Source organism: Stegastes partitus, unplaced genomic scaffold, assembly GCF_000690725.1.
Source record: "Stegastes partitus isolate 25-593 unplaced genomic scaffold, Stegastes_partitus-1.0.2 Scaffold1206, whole genome shotgun sequence".
Taxonomy (NCBI): Eukaryota; Metazoa; Chordata; class Actinopteri; family Pomacentridae; genus Stegastes; species Stegastes partitus.
This window is the reverse complement of record NW_007578937.1, coordinates 199,296-215,051: the sequence shown is the minus strand read 5'-3', so window position 1 is coordinate 215,051 and position 15,756 is coordinate 199,296. Positions and strand designations below refer to the sequence as shown.

At 44.1% G+C, this 15,756-nt stretch overlaps 1 protein-coding gene across 1 annotated transcript; it reads right to left on the bottom strand.

The window, feature by feature from the left end:
- Positions 1–408: 408 nt before the first annotated feature.
- rexo1 (REX1, RNA exonuclease 1 homolog) lies at positions 409–15,526 on the bottom strand. The gene is made up of 16 exons (XM_008297296.1): positions 15,203–15,526; positions 12,010–13,865; positions 11,782–11,883; positions 8,851–9,061; positions 8,597–8,745; positions 8,229–8,366; positions 7,905–8,028; positions 7,557–7,682; positions 5,829–5,969; positions 5,618–5,731; positions 5,445–5,518; positions 4,738–4,848; positions 4,435–4,550; positions 4,183–4,321; positions 3,738–3,858; positions 409–1,536 (listed from the first exon to the last, which is right to left on the bottom strand). The coding sequence occupies exons 1-16, from the start codon at positions 15,390–15,392 to the stop codon at positions 1,448–1,450; spliced, it is 3,801 nt and encodes a 1,266-aa protein (XP_008295518.1). The 5' UTR covers positions 15,393–15,526; the 3' UTR covers positions 409–1,447.
- Between the last annotated feature and the right edge of the window lie 230 nt (positions 15,527–15,756).

The following is a 15,756-nucleotide window of genomic DNA, read 5'->3' as shown; positions in this document are numbered from 1 at the left end:
TCCATCCATCATCTACACAGCGCTTAAGGGTGGTGGGGGGCTGGAGTCTATCCCAGCTGACTCAGGGTGAAGGCAGGTTCACCTGGACAGGTAACCAGTCTATCACAGGGCTACACTTAGAGACAGACAACCAAGCACACTCACATTCACACCTGCGGACAATTTACAATCACCAATTAACCTCAGCATGTTTCTGGACTGTGGGAGGAAGCCGGAGAACCCGGAGAGAACCCACGCTGCACGGGGAGAACATGGAGACTCCACGCAGGAAGATCCCGGTGTCCCCACAAAACACAACATTTCTCTGTGAAATGCGGCACCGTAGAGGCATGAAGCAGAATAAATACCTCAAAACTGTAAAGTATGTGCGTATATGTACCTTTGTGCACAGAGGACGACAGGCAAACGTTTTCTTTTAACTAATACGTTTTAATAGAAAAAGATAAACAACCAAAATATGAACAAATACAAAAGGAAACTGCTTCGAGCGTATTTACAGCACTCCGGCATTTTTCAGTCATTGTCAACACAAAACAGCACAGGTTAGCGCACTAAATGGTAGCTGTTTGTAATTAATTACCCAGGGCTAATTCGACAACACTGAACCTAATTTAGTCTAATTTAGAGGAATAACATGTCAGAGCTGCTATCACAAAGACTCCTCTAGGTTTACTTCATGCAGTGCACGTGACGGAGACGGTGGTGGATATAGTCTGAACTATAACATACACCCATATATTCCATCAACTATACCAAATAGGTAGTAGCAGTGACTTTACGCTTCTGCTGAGGGTCTTTAATATGATCAAGTATTATAGGATTCGTCAGGTTTGTGTGAGAGCCAACCAACAAAATCAACTCGATAAGAACTGCCGTATAAACAGAGCGTCGGCGAGGAAAACGAGGTGACAGACGTGAGTGCATTTACAGAGCCGTGTTTGACAGACTAAGACACGAATGCACTTAAGTGTAACTAATAACAAGAGTTGCATTATAACACACATGAGGTACTCAGACTTGGGCCCTATACAACAAGAGCGTTTCTATAGTGCAATTTAGGCTGAAGATACACCCGGCGTGAATATCCTATTAGTCATCAACATTCAGCTTTTTAACTTCTTCTATAGAAAGGTTTAATTTATGAATAAGTTTCAGGCCTTAAAAAGATGCTGCTTAAATAAATAGAAACACTTTTTAACTAACGTTTTTTTTAGAACTGAAGTATCAATAAGCAAATGAAAACAGAGTTAATTTAGGCTCCTATTGCTTGAAGGGGGGCTGACAGCTCTCACATACAGTAACAACACGAGCTCCTCTCAGGCTTTATCCCTCCCCGCTGAGACGCTGACGGACGCTCTCTGAGAGCAGGTGCAGGCCTCCTGAACGTCCTTCTCTTCCTGCGAGGCAGGAATTCATGCTGAGGAAAGTAGATCTGAGGGGTCAGAGGTCATCTTTTGACCTTGGCGTCCTCCTTGATCTTCCAGATCATCAGCTCCATGCAGGCGGCAGCGTCTTCGCTCGAGTCGTGGCCTTCCACTGGAAACACAAATCACAAATGTTTAACTTCAATACTGTAGCACTGGATTTATATAATATAGATTTAACGAATCAGAATCAACAATTGGCTAAAAAAAGAAGTCACAATCGATGCAACAAAACGAGATAGAAAGTCTTTGCTGTAGTTTCATTTGAATCTAGTGTAAATATTACCCACAATGCAACTGGACAGTGTGTTTGGAGATACAGGTGTGAAATGCTTGGAGCCTCTAATGCTTCAGTAGTTCTCCTCAACACATGTAAAGCAACTTTAATGAGAGTAAAATCAGTGGAATTCCTGTTTAGGTGAGATTCAACAGTAACTCAGACACAATGTGAAGGGATCAAAACGAGAACCTAGTGCTGCTGTAAAGGATGTACAAAGAAAAAGATCAAAACTTGACAATATTGTGTGAAGAAGTGCAGCAGAGAAGATGACAGAGGGCTGGTTTCAGTTTAATGAAAGCATCGCTGCTCTGAAGCTCTCGTCTCGTCAGACCATCATATCTTGGGTCTAAAGCACTGCTTGCTGTCCGAGGTGTTTCTGTAAACTGATCCGAAGAGACTTTCAACACTTGGGCTTCAGCAGCGACACCTGCTGGCGACACGGTCATAGTGCAGTCTAATAAAACACATTTATGGGACTGCGCTTCATCTGCGTCACCGGCAAAACCGACAACTTTATGAGTTACGAGCTTCCTCTGGAGACCGCACACGCTGACGTTTATGAGGTTAAAATTTATAGCCGCTCAGCTTAATTTCATTTGACTCATCTCTTCTGGATTTACTACGTTACTATTATCGACCGGAGTGAATCTCTCTTTTAGTGCCACTGTTACATTATTTATATTTAACAACTTTCTGCTTATATTTTGCAGCTACAGCTCTGACTGGCTCTCCAGCCGTCTGATGGGGAGCTCTCTGTCTTTGTACATCCTCTCCTCAGGTTTTCTCAGTATTTTTTCTCTTTTGTTTTGAAGTTTTTGAGGTGTTTCGGCCTCATTTCTTAACAAAACTTGGCCTTAATGGGGATCTACAGCTCAGTCATTGTGTATGGCGTTAACTTTAAAAGTAGAATAAGCGGAAAAAATAAAAAAGTGACTCAGATCCAGACAAGATTAATCCATCCAACCAGACAGAAGGGTGTCTGTCCTTGTACACGAGCTGAGTGCATGCACAGGACAACCCTCTAAATATAACATGTAAATATATAGGATGAATAAACAGGGTCCAAGTGTGACACAGGAAACAAGGCAGGTGGTTTGTCTGTAAATGAGACAGGAGGTTGAGCATAAAGAGGATAAAATGCTTCGAGAACTTTATCCAAACACAGAAAATGCTAAAACGGTCGCCTCATTGTTTAAAAAAGCAGTTCACCTTTTAAAAGCTCGTAGTTTCCTACAGTTCACTGATGATTTCTGGACAAACTACGAAGCCGACACAAAAATTAATGGATGCCAAAATTATTAAAACAATCCTTTATAATTCTGAACAACAGGAAGGGGAGGAGCAGACTCTATGTTCTGAGGAAGCTGAGATGCTTGGACGTATGCAGCAGGATGTTGGAGGTCTCCTGCCAGCGCCCTGTACTGTGCAGTGGTCTGCTGGGGAGCAGCATCACAGCCGGTGATAAGAACAGACTGAAAAAAATGATGAGGAAAGCCGGCTCTGTGATTGGCTGCAAACCGGACTGTTCTGAAGCTGTGGTGGAAAGGAGGACTTTAAACAAGCTGTTGTCCATCCTGGAGAACCCTGAGCACCCGCTTCACCCCCTGCTGGACAGGCAGCGGAGCAGCTTCTCCACCAGGTTGCTCCAGCTGCTGCCACAAGGTCAGATACAGGAAGTCTTTCCTGCCACAAGCACTAACTCTGTTCAACTCATCGGCCCTGGGCGGCAGAGCTCTCAGGCCTCTCTGGTTCCATCTTTGAAACTGCTCTTTGCACACTTCAGTTGTTCTCTTCTGTTGCACACTATTATTTGCACTACAATCCACACAGGACTTTTCTACGTCTATTTGACAGCGTTACACTTATTGTATATTTTGATTTTTATATTTTCCTGTTTGTTTTTGTTTATCTGTATTTATAGTGGTGGTAACTTTATCTTTATAACAACAACATTTCCCTTTTGGGATTAATAAAGTATTTCAATTCTATTCTAACAACTCGTCTGCTGCTTATTGTGCGACCATCTTTCTCACCGTTGTCCTGGATGATGCGTTTCAGGTGATCGGCCATCAGGTTCTTCAAGGCACGTTTGTAGGGCAAACCAAGGCGGTGAGGAAACACGATGGCCGTGTCGACAACCGAACTGTGGATGAGCTGCAATCAAGAGAGACGAAGAGAGACTGTATCAGAGTTTTCTTTTATTTCAGACCTGACTGGATGGCGCACTAGTAAACATACTGCTGATTGCTCTGTTTTTTCACTGTTGTGGCTCATTTGGTAGCACAGCCATGACAAAGCTCTACACACGGTGATGCATCCCCACATGTATATATATATACGCATATATCACAACAGTTGTTCTCAATCTTTTTGGCAAATTTCCGACGACTTACATAAAGGCAATGAAATGGGTAATGAAGCTGTTCTTTTGTGGTAATTGTTCCAAAGAGCGTCTGTGACAGTGAAGAAGCGCCTCACCTTCAGAGCGAGGAGGTCGCTCTCCAGACTGTGTCCGATGAGGATGGACTCAGCGCTGAACATGCTGAGCAGCACGGCCTGGACGTCTCTCAGGGTGATGGTGGCGCTCTCCAAGTCCTCCTCCGTCACACCGGAAAACCTGTGAATCACAGGGTCCGTCAGACGACTTTAACATGCTTAAAATGTTACTGAATGCAAATTAAATGGATTTTTTAAATTATGATTACTATGCGCACACAGAAACTCCTTTACCTTGTGTTGTAGTCGACCACTTTGCTTTCAGGTTTGACAAACGTGTCGTAGATCACTTTCATCTCCGAGTCGATGACCGTCACCCTGGTCAGCTCCAGGCCCTGCTTTGTGTAACACTGTGAGAAAAAGCAATTAAACAATTATGATACTAAACGAGAAACAGAATGAAAAGACGGTGTGACTTTCGTTTTCTCTCAGAACACACACACACACTAAATCAATTCTAAATGCACACAGAAGATGACGGTTTAATGCAAACTGTGCATTTACATCACAGTGTTTTAACACATCTGTCTGACTCACCATCTCACAGTCCAAAGCAAACACCCCTGCATTTCCGTCTGGTGGGAGATGTTTGCTGAACGTTGACACGTAGCCGTCCAGCGACTCTTTACGTCCGTCCTGAACATGTTGCTGTGGAATAGGAAACGCTTTCAGTCAAAGGACGGTTGTTATAAGTAAGAAAAAACAAAAAGATTTTCACATTATGTGGAAACAAGCATTTATCCTGGAAGTATCCTGTTTCCATCTTCAACCCAAAAGCACACTTTGACTCGCACCTCATAAAGCTGTGGTGCAAACAGGGTCTGCAGCATCGTATGAAATAGGCAGAAGCTTCTCTTTTAGCCCACACTACTACTAGGAAAAGTGCATCAGAATTTAAATACAATTATAACACACAGTTAAAAGGAAATCTTGCCTCAACTATGCCTGTAAATCTATGCTGGCTGCTAAAACCTGCTTTCTGAGCTCTACCATAAACCCACTCCTGTGGAAAAAAAACACTGAGGAAGGAAGAAATTTGTGATGGGACTAAATAGCAGTAGTAGCTAAGCTGAGTTCAAGGTTTTATTCAACCTGAACAATCCTAAATGTAACACTGCTCGGAGTTCTTATTTTTGGCAGGTGGTTGATGTTGTTGATGTCTTTGTGGTGGTCTTTGCACACTTGTTTTCCGACCTGAGCGCTACAACATTTGTCATTTACGTGGTGCTGTGCTCTGATGATACCTTGGCCGTCTGGCAGCCTGGAGCACCTACAGCTGCTGCACAACAGCTGTAGTTGGTCTCCCATCCTCCAGCAACTGACAGAGAACAGAAAAGAGCAGGTCAGAGAGAGGCATCAATAAATAAAAACTATACTGATTCCCATTTATGACATGATGTTAATGAAACCAACGTACCTTTATGTCTTCGTAAGCGTCCCCAGTGGAAGCTGCATTCCTCTTTCCGTACACAGTTGCCGTTGACGTTGATCTTGTACTCTGTGCCACATCGACAGCATACTTTGGCGAAAGCTGCAGAAGCGTTTCAGAGGCATCGGCGTTAACATAAATTCACATCAGTGAGTGGAAATGAGTGTTAAGAGAGAAGCTGGGTCGTGCAGTAACTTACGATCTAGGACGTTCTTCTTCTCCGGGAGGTTGTAGATGATGGCCTTGCCGGCGGTGTCGGGGTTTACCCTCGGGTATCCGTGCTCCTGCAGCTGCTCCTCTGTCATCAGGTACGTCTTCAGCTTCCTGTACAGCGAGGCTCCTACAGGCAGACACAAACCTACATGTTGTCTTTGTACAGCGATGCACTAAAAATGTGAACAAACAGACAAAGGATGACAACAGCAGCGACAGATTTCTACTGTTTTGTTAACCGTGTTTACTTTGTATGATGAGCGACAGTTCTTGGTCTCTGAGCTGGAAAAACTACTCCAGAAATAATAAAAACTTTCAACACGGCCTGCTGTAGACATAAAATGGAGTTATGAGGTTTCTAAAGAAGCTAACCTGCTGATCCTGTCCAACAGCAAGCACACTGACAACACTAGTGAAGGACAAGCTACACGTCTGGTTACTGACTAATTATTATCTTCATAGTTGATTCGATCTATAAATAATGCGAATTTCAAAAAAGGACCTATTCGTAAATAATCTTGAAATTTAAAGCTACAAGTGCTGTCTGACCTCAGTGTCATCAATAGTGCTGCAACAGGCAGATATGTTGGTGACTGATAAATCTGCTCATCCATCCATCATCTATACACCACTTAATCCTCACCAGGGTCATGGGTGGCTGGAGTCTATCCCAGCTGACTCAGGGTGAAGGCAGGTTCACCTGGACAGGTAACCAGTCTATCACAGGGCTACACTTAGAGACAGACAACCAAGCACACTCACATTCACACCTACGGACAATTTACAATCACCAATTAACCTCAGCATGTTTCTGGACTGTGGGAGGAAGCCGGAGAACCCGGAGAGAACCCACGCTGCACGGGGAGAACATGGAGACTCCACGCAGAAAGATCCCGGGTGTCCCACCGGGATGCGAACCGGCGACCTTCTAGCTGCGAGGCAACAGTGCAAACCACCGAGCCACCTTGCAGCCCGAAATCTGCTCATGTGCTCCAATATTCATTTGGTTCAAAAACACCAAAAAAAAAAAAAAAAAAAAAGGCCGATCAAAATGTCTCATGTAGAAGACAACTTCCAAAAGTCTGAAATAAAAATAAATATCTACTACAATCAAAAATTTAAAACTAAATAAATCAGATGTTTGCCTTTTTCTGTTCAATATGTATTAAACAAACAATTAGTTGTAAAAACGTTCTACTAATCGACAACCGGACGAGTCAACTTCAAGATTCTGTTTCTAGTTTTCAGTTACTCACAACACTTAATGTGAATTGTCTTTGAAAAAACTGTTGCAACCAGTAAGTCTCTGGTACTTTTACTCTATAAATCACTTAAAGGACTTATCAATAAAATTCTGACATCAGGTAGTCAGATGTGAACAGGACCTGTAGTTTGTCACGAGGGTTTTTGAACCTGTGAACATAAAACTGCCTCGACACATGTAAAAGCAAACAGAAGTCCACAAGTCTCTGCTTGACAAAAAGATTCTTTCATCTTCCTCATTTTTTTCCCTCTCTTGACTTTTTGATCTTATCAGCGGTGCACACTGCTGTGTTGTTGCCAGGAACACAATCAGGTGACTGAAGGAAAACAGAATGAGGTAAAGAAAGAAATATCTTCAGCATTCCAGAGAAACAGACCTGAAAACATGATCCTCCGTGAACATGAGTGAGGCCTTTTGTTAGGGATGGAAAAACAAACAAATCCGACTCACCAGTGAGCTTCTCCTCCTGCTGTTTGCCCATCCTGTTGACAGTGAAGCTCGTAGTTGCAGCAAGACGACCTCCCAGAACCTCCTCATGGGACTGTGCTCTTCTTTTAGCTACTAGTCCCGGGTGTTCTGCAGAAAACACGCGCACACACACAGAGAACTTTGGTCCACTGTAATTTATGCAACCATCATATTTCTGAACATGCAAATGTGAGGAGACAAGCTGATAAGTTAATATGCTGTGTATCATGACTGTCACAGCACACGATACGAGATAAATAGGTTGCATTTGATGCAATCCGTCGCTCTGTTTGTAGGTTCTTGTGTGTAAACCAAAGCATCGTGACATACTGGCGACGGGCGACGGGCAGGAGCTGCTCTTGCTCCGGAGCTTCTTCAGCGTGTTGACAGCTACGTTGAGGTAGATGTTCTTGCTGTTGCTGCGCTCATACACCAGCTTCTCCTCATCAAGGGCCTGAAGCAGCAATTACAAGTCGTCATTTTTTCATCTTCTTTCAAACAACTAAGAATCCCTCAGAATGCAAGGAGTGTATTTGAATTACTCGGGTTTCCAAACTTGGTTTACATGCTGTTAGGAATAAACAAGCGCACATCGCTCTGATAAACCAACACATAGCAGCTGTAGTTGATGTTCTGCAAAGATGTCATTGATACCATCTGGAAGGCGGCGTCCTCCGACGGGCAAAATTTGACACATTCATCTATGAAGGTGTTGAGGTAGCGCTGGCGCACGTTGGTGGGAACTTTGGCCCCAAACTCAGTGGGGATGACAGGACGCTTCATTGAAGTACTCTGAAAAGGTCCAAACAGACTTTATATAAGATTCTTAAACATAAATAAGCATTCCTCTCTAGAGACACCACCTCTGCCGCTAACCATCAAGGTTTTAGTGATGTGCAGACAAAAACAGTGAACATTCAGAAAAAGAAAAGGCAGCCAGAAATTTTGATGCAAGAGACACAACAGAGCTATGAGAGCTGCACAAACTAACCGACATGACAGATACCAGAAAGCTTTCATACCTTCATGGTGGGTGTGTGTGCCACCCTCTTCTGCATGAACGTAGATGAGGTCTTGGACAAAATACCAGCCGTGGTTTGAGCCTTGACACCCCCATGAGTCTGGCTGGGGGATAACACTCGACTGGCAGCTGGTTTAGCATCTGTAGGACCTGGTTAGAAAAGCACACACAGATAAAAAATTTGTTTAACGTCCCAGAAATGAAGATTTGAGATGAGTATGTGTGCCGTTAATCTGAGGAGTGAGGAGCTCGTACTTGTTTTGGAGGAGGCCATCTGTGGGTTAGGACGGTGCGCTATTCTCTTCTTCTCTCCAGAGTAGCCGGGGCTGGAGCTCTGAGAGGCAGCTTTGACTGAAGCAGAAAGCTGAGCGGCTTGCTGCTGCGCCATCTGCATGCGCTGGTAGCAGACCTCCTGGGCTGTGGGTCTCTTATACGGCCGCACCACATTCTTAGAAGGTGCATCAGTCTGAAAAACGAGAACAGAAAGTTTTATCCAACAATGTTCTTAATATGGATGAGCACAGTGTTGACAATGACGGGTTGTAGGTATAAAGACAAACACAAACATACGCTAACTTGCATGTTTAGTACCTTCCTAGCAGTGCATACAATATAAACTGATTACATTTTTTTATAGGGGGCGCCCCGGTAGCTCAACCAGACAAGACGGCGGCCCATGTACGGGGGCTATAGTGGCCAACGTAGCGGCCGCGGTTCAAGTCATTTACTGCATGTTCTTTCCCCTCTCTTCTCCCCACGTTTCCCTGTCTCTCTTCACTGTCCTATCCATCATTTATCAATATACTGCTTAATCCTCACGAGGGTCATGGGGGGCTGGAGTCTATCCCTGTTGACTCAGGGTGAAGGCAGGTTCACCTGGACAGGTAACCAGTCTATCACAGGCCTACACTTAGAGACAGACAACCAAGCACACTCACATTCACACCTACGGACAATTTACAATCACCAATTAACCTCAGCATGTTTCTGGACTGTGGGAGGAAGCCGGAGAACCTGGAGAGAACCCACGCTGCACGGGGAGAACATGGAAACTCCACGGAGAAAGATCCCGGGTGTCCTCACCGGGACACGATCTGGCGACCTTCTAGCTGCGAGGCAACAGTGCTACCAACTGTGCCCCCTTGCAGTCCACTGTCCGATCCAGTAAAGGCAAAAAAAGCCTGAAAAATAATCTCCTGCAGACGGTTCAGCTGCTCATATGCTGTCACTTCTGTTTTGTTTACTGACTAAACCGATACTGACTCTCTACACTCATGTAGTCATTTCGTTTTATTACATCAATTATACATCCTACACAGGAGTCATAAAGGTCATTTAACAAACACAAAATAATGCAGATTACTCCCTTCAGTGACATTTTAAAGTGATTATGTCCTCAGAACTCGACATCATATGGACAGAAAGCCTAAAGACTTTAACGAAGCTTCTAATGATGTAGTTCAGAGAGGCCACTTCATCCAAAGCTCCCCAAGAAGCTGACGGACTGCAGATCAGACTACCGGTATCTCTGCTGACTGACTGGCTGGCTCGCTGCCCCCGTGGGAACACTGACGACTGGTTCTTCACTGGAAAACTGACTGGAAAACCCCACAACCTCTGTTTCCAGTATTCTCATATCATGTTTTTACTACTTACTTCCTTGTAACTTGTTGTGTAATTTTCCAGAAGTCCCTCCTGTCCTGGACTTCCCTGTGCTGTTTGTCCTGCCCTTTCTCTCTTGTTTTACAATCCACAAGCAGAACTGTGTGGATTTTCTTAAAGAGTAACCAAAACATAAAGTAAAACTTCCTCTCATCCACTACTCTTCAGCACTGTGTGATAACTTTGGCCACACTGTGCACTTTCCCGTGCAGCTGTGTTTTCAGCGCATCATGACTCGAACTCCTCGTGAACAAATGTTGTTTGGTAAGCACACATTATTTGTATAAAATGGATCTCAGGAAAGGATGTATACGGTAAACTAGTACTCATAGAGGTCTGTGTAGATGCTCAGTCATCCATGTCGTAGTTATCCCAAGTGCTTTAGCAGAAGGCAGCTGGGCTTCTCCTTCGGTTCTTTAAGACGTTTCACCTCTCAGCCAAGAGGCTTTGTCAGTTCAAAACGAATCCATTCAGAACCAGTTGCTTTCCACTGAAGAACTTGCACATGCAGTATCTGTATCTGAAGTTCATCAGTTTACTGGACTGTTGGAAATATTAGTCGTTTGTAATTCAAAAGTGGCAAAAAAAATGAAAATCCAAACTTCTCAAATATTAATATTTTCTGTTTTTTTTCATGGTATGGCACTAAACTAAACATCTTTTGGTTTTGGACTCTGTGGTTTGAAAAGAACAAGACATAGGACAGAGTCACCTTAGACTCTGAGAATCATATGACCAAGCAAACAAGAGAGAAAATAACTGTTAGAGTAATTGATAAAGACAGTAATCAGCCATAATTTAATCAGAATTAATGTGTATATTCTGACTGTGTGGATACTTCATTAATAAATCATCATTTTGTGTGTTTACTGACAGTAGTTTTGCAAGACAAGCTACATGGTGTGACTGTTTGCAGAAAGTAGTTTACAAACCATTCAGAGCACCTTTTTCATTTGGTTGTGGGGTTTTTTTGGGGTTTTTTTGAGGGGACACTCTACTGTGCAAGAAATTCAAGCAAGGGCTCCTAAAAGTAAATAGAGAGAGGTTCAGCTACACCAACAGTCCACAGGCTGTATCTAAAACATGTGATATCACCTATTGATTTGTGGACTTCTGAAGCCTCGAGTTTGGAGTTTGCCTGTTGCCATGTTGGATCTGATTGGGAACTTGAGGACTGTACATATGCTGATGCAGCGTGTCAGTCACAAGGTAGCCCTGCCGTAAAACTTACTCTGCTTTATCGTCTGTTTTACTATAAGTGGGACTGCAATGTACGAAATGAACAAGAAGACTTTAAACTGGTAATTGAGAGTAGGGTAGAAAGCAGGGTCATTTTCTCAGACTTCTATACAGTACAAGACAACCCAAGGAGTGGATTTTTTTCCCCTGCTGGCTGTTATGCAGGCTTAAGGTACTTTCAGACTGGCTTCACTTCTCAGACCCAGAGGCTACGTCCATCTTTTATATACAGTCTGTGGTTCACTCCTGGCTGTGAGTCAGAGAAAGTCAAGATGACAAACTTACACTTCCTTTGGCAACAAAATGGGAGACTCTCTTCTTCTGACCGGGGAAGAGAGTTGTTAAAGTGCTCTCTGTGCATTTCTCCTCCTCTGAATCCCTAGACGGCTGAGAGGGCACAACATGCACATCTATTTAAATCACATCAAGCGACATCAGTGAAAAATGTATTTAGCAAGAAAAACTGGCAAGAAAAACTACAGTGCAAAAGTATAGCAAGCAAGAAACAAATACCTGCTTCGCTTGCCTTCCCTTGTCTTCCCTCTTCACATCTTTGGATTCATTGAAGATCCTCAAACATTCCTCCATGGGATCCGAGTCAAAGTCCAGATCGTCCTGGAAACCGGAGAAGTCGATTCTGACACCGTCAACCTCGTCCCTACCCGTCCGGCTGCACTCCACGTCACGGTCATTCTCATCCTCAGAGGAAGACGGAGTCAACTCTGACGCTTTCCTCTTGTTCAGACGTCCCCTCTTTAAAGCGTCAGCTGATTTCCTCACCAGAACTTCCTCCACCTCGTCGTCATAATCCACCTCCATCGGCTCAGCCTCATCCGGACTCTCATCTCCGAACAGATCAGCGTGGCTCAGACTCAGACTCTGCCGTTTGTCCTCGAGTCTCTTCCCGTTTGATGAGCTGATGTTTTGCTTCGCTTTATCTTTACTGTGTGCTGAACTGCCTTTACTGCTACTAGAACTGCTTTTACTAACTTTCTTCATGTCTTTTTCTCTTTTACTACTATCTAGTTTACCATTTTTGTGTTGGCGCTCCTTAGACTTGCTGTGCTCTTTTTCTCTGTCTGATGTTTTGGGTCTTTTGCTTTCCCTTGCACTATTTTCTGTATCTTTATCTTGCTTGCTTGAGTCTGTTTTTACTTTTTCAACTGCCTTGATTTTACCGTCGTTTCTCTTTTCGTCCCTGCCTTCCCTCTGAACTTTATGTGTTGTCTTAACCTTATCCATGTTTTTTCTATCATCTTTCTTTCCATGACTCTTGTTCTCCTTCTTTGCAGAGTCCTGGTTCGAGCTCTTCATTGAACCTTTGTCTTTACTGCTGCTGCCACTACTCTTACTACCAGATGATTTGTTCATGTCCTTTTCAAGTTTAGAGACTTTATCGTGTTTTCCACTTTTCTCGTGACTAGTTCTACTAACCACCTTCTTTTTTTCTAGGTTGTCCTTTCGTTTACTGTTTTCATGGGCATCTGAGTCGTGTGTCAGCTCGTCCTTATTCCTCTGTGTCAGTGCACTTGGCATACCTTCCGTCCTTTCTTTTCTTTCCTTCCCAAAAGCATCTGCAGCTGACCCATTGAAGCCTTTCCTCTGCTGGAGAACACTGAGCGACATGGGTCGATACTCTGTTCCAGAGCTCTCCTCCTCAGAGTCAGAGAAAGTGTACTTTTTGATGTCTACACTCGGCTGTCGTGGCTTTTTCACAGCTACAACATACTCCTCATCTGACAAATCAGACCCCAACAGTTTGTGTGCCTTGCTGCCCTCTGTCCTAACAGCTTGGGCAGCCTCCTCCCTCTTGCTTTTTGCTGCGATTCCAGCTGTGTAGTTGGACAGCGGATCGTACTCCATGTCCGTAGATGGTTTAGAATTGTCCACAGTGTATTTGCACTTCGAGGAGGTGCTGTTTGAATACTTTGGGCTTGGGGGAGGAGATGGGGGTTGGTGCGAGTGTGTCCGAGATGAAGGTTTTTTCAATGAAGTGGGAACGTATTCCATGGAGTTGCTATTGTGCCCTTGATTGTCTGAATCCAAGGTGTACTTGCTGCAGCCAGGGGTGGGATTGTACCCTCCTGATGTGATCTGATAACTGCCAGGATCATAGGCCATGTGTGAACTCGCCGCTTTAGTTTTACCAGTATCAGTTGAAGGTAAACTGGTACTCCCACTGGGACTGTACGGTTCATCCCCGATTCGAGACAGCTTCCTTTTCTCCCTCTCCACCTCGCTGCGGACCTCCTCGATGGCCTTGTTGACCAGCTCCAAAGCACCGCTGAGGTCTCCGGAGTCAGCCGACTTTCCATTCTGCTGCTCCTGGGGTCTCACTACTTCTGGGTTGAAGGGATCGTAACCTTGTTCTAGATGGACACAGGAGAAACAGGTCTTAATCAAACTGATTTAATATATCTTTTACTAGCTTTTTATGGAAGTTGTTTTGAACAGTAACATTCCAGCCCCTTAAGCAGATTGGGTTTTAGCCATACTGTGACGTAGCCACACTCCAAGGGTTGTTTTTTGTCACTGTAATTATGAAATTCTGTGTGTCTGCAATAAGGTAAATTAATTCAGTGACAGCAGGCCACCCACTCAACCCCGGTGGGCAGCACAATGTTGTATTGTCTTATTTGTCTAAGCAAATGCAGCGAGGTAGCTGCTGTCCAGATTCTACATTTTGGGGAAAAGAAACAGCATCGGTAGAAGCTCTGAGCATCAGCATCAGAAAGGTCTTCCTCAGCAGATGGAGTTGGCCAGAGAGAGTCAGACATACAGGACGTAATACAGGACAAATACATCACATGAGGTGAAGATCAAACTGTGATGCTCAAGTCTATATATATAAAGGATTTCCTTGGATTGTGAACGCGATCGAACACAGAACCTAATTGCTAACTACTTGTGTAGATAACTGTTTCAGGTATTTTCCAGTCTAAACTGGCCCATGCTCTGTTTTCGGCTCATCACATTAGAGGATTTTTATATCGTGAAATCTCTTTGAAAAAAAACAACACTGACAGACTAAATGTCAGCAAACTGGTGAATCAGTAATGAAAACAGTCATTAGCTGCAGTCACAGTGGCAAATCCAGTAGGACAACTGAATTATTATAGTTTGAAGAGAACATACTGAAAGGATCAAGACAGCTAGTAGACTACTGGTACCAGACCAAACAGCTCAACAGTTCTGCACCACAACACACAGTCCAGATGCTTTGTTCTGGTAACACTGCTGTGTGCAGACATTTCACTCATCACCAAACTATGCAGTTTTCCACTACAACTCCCGTGTCATTACATTTGTGGCGATTCTGTCCCAATATTCTTGCTCATTTCCATTTCTGTAGTGCCTTTCTTTTTATTGTTTAGCTTCCGCTTTGTACAGTGATCTGTGGTACTGTACATTGTGTACTGATTACTACAGCATACATCACCAATCACCACACTATCACCAATTACTACTGCTTACTAGCTGTACCTCCGTTTACAGCTACTCTGGGGGTCGAAACCTAAACAGTGCCTCAGTCTGTGCTGCGCAGCTAAAGGCAGCAGAATTTCAGTTTGGACCGTTTTGTGGTTTTGTTTGTTCGTTTTCACACATTTCCAGCGCTTCGGTCCACACGTCTCCTGCGCCGACCCCGCAGGTAACGGCGTCAAAGTATTCAGGTCTATTCTGTATTTGACAAAACAATACTAAGCACCTTTCTGTGCGGGGAGAAGCTCTCTTTGCTTTTTAACGTCTGCCGGTGCTCCGTAGGACGCCCGTCTCTGCTGGCTGTGCCTGAAGTGACAGTACGGTCTGTTACACCCATTCCTGCCGCCTTTGCCCTCGCTGTACTCCGCGTAAAACGGACAGTCAATCCCTCGGAAGAAGCCGGTGGATCTTAACATTATCCCCAGATGTCGGTCTCATGCCCGCACGAACACACTCGGCCTTCGTTTCCGCGTAATTTTCTGTCTCACTGCAAAAGCTTGTGGGAACGACGGAACAATAACAACGTCCCTACGGCGCCATGTTGGACTGGTCAGGAGGAACGAACTCTCGCGTGAAGCTCTACTCGGCGAGATTCATGACGTCACGGGATAATTAACGGTCCGCGGAGAAACTTGGCTTTTAGCCTTCGTGACCCCGAAACTACGGACGTCTAGGCAAGAAAAACTCGTGTTTTTTGCGTTGAAACTGCCTTTATCCTTTTATCTCAAGGCATCCGTTCATCTCCGTAGCTGTAGGTTTAGGCTACTTTATTTTAAATAT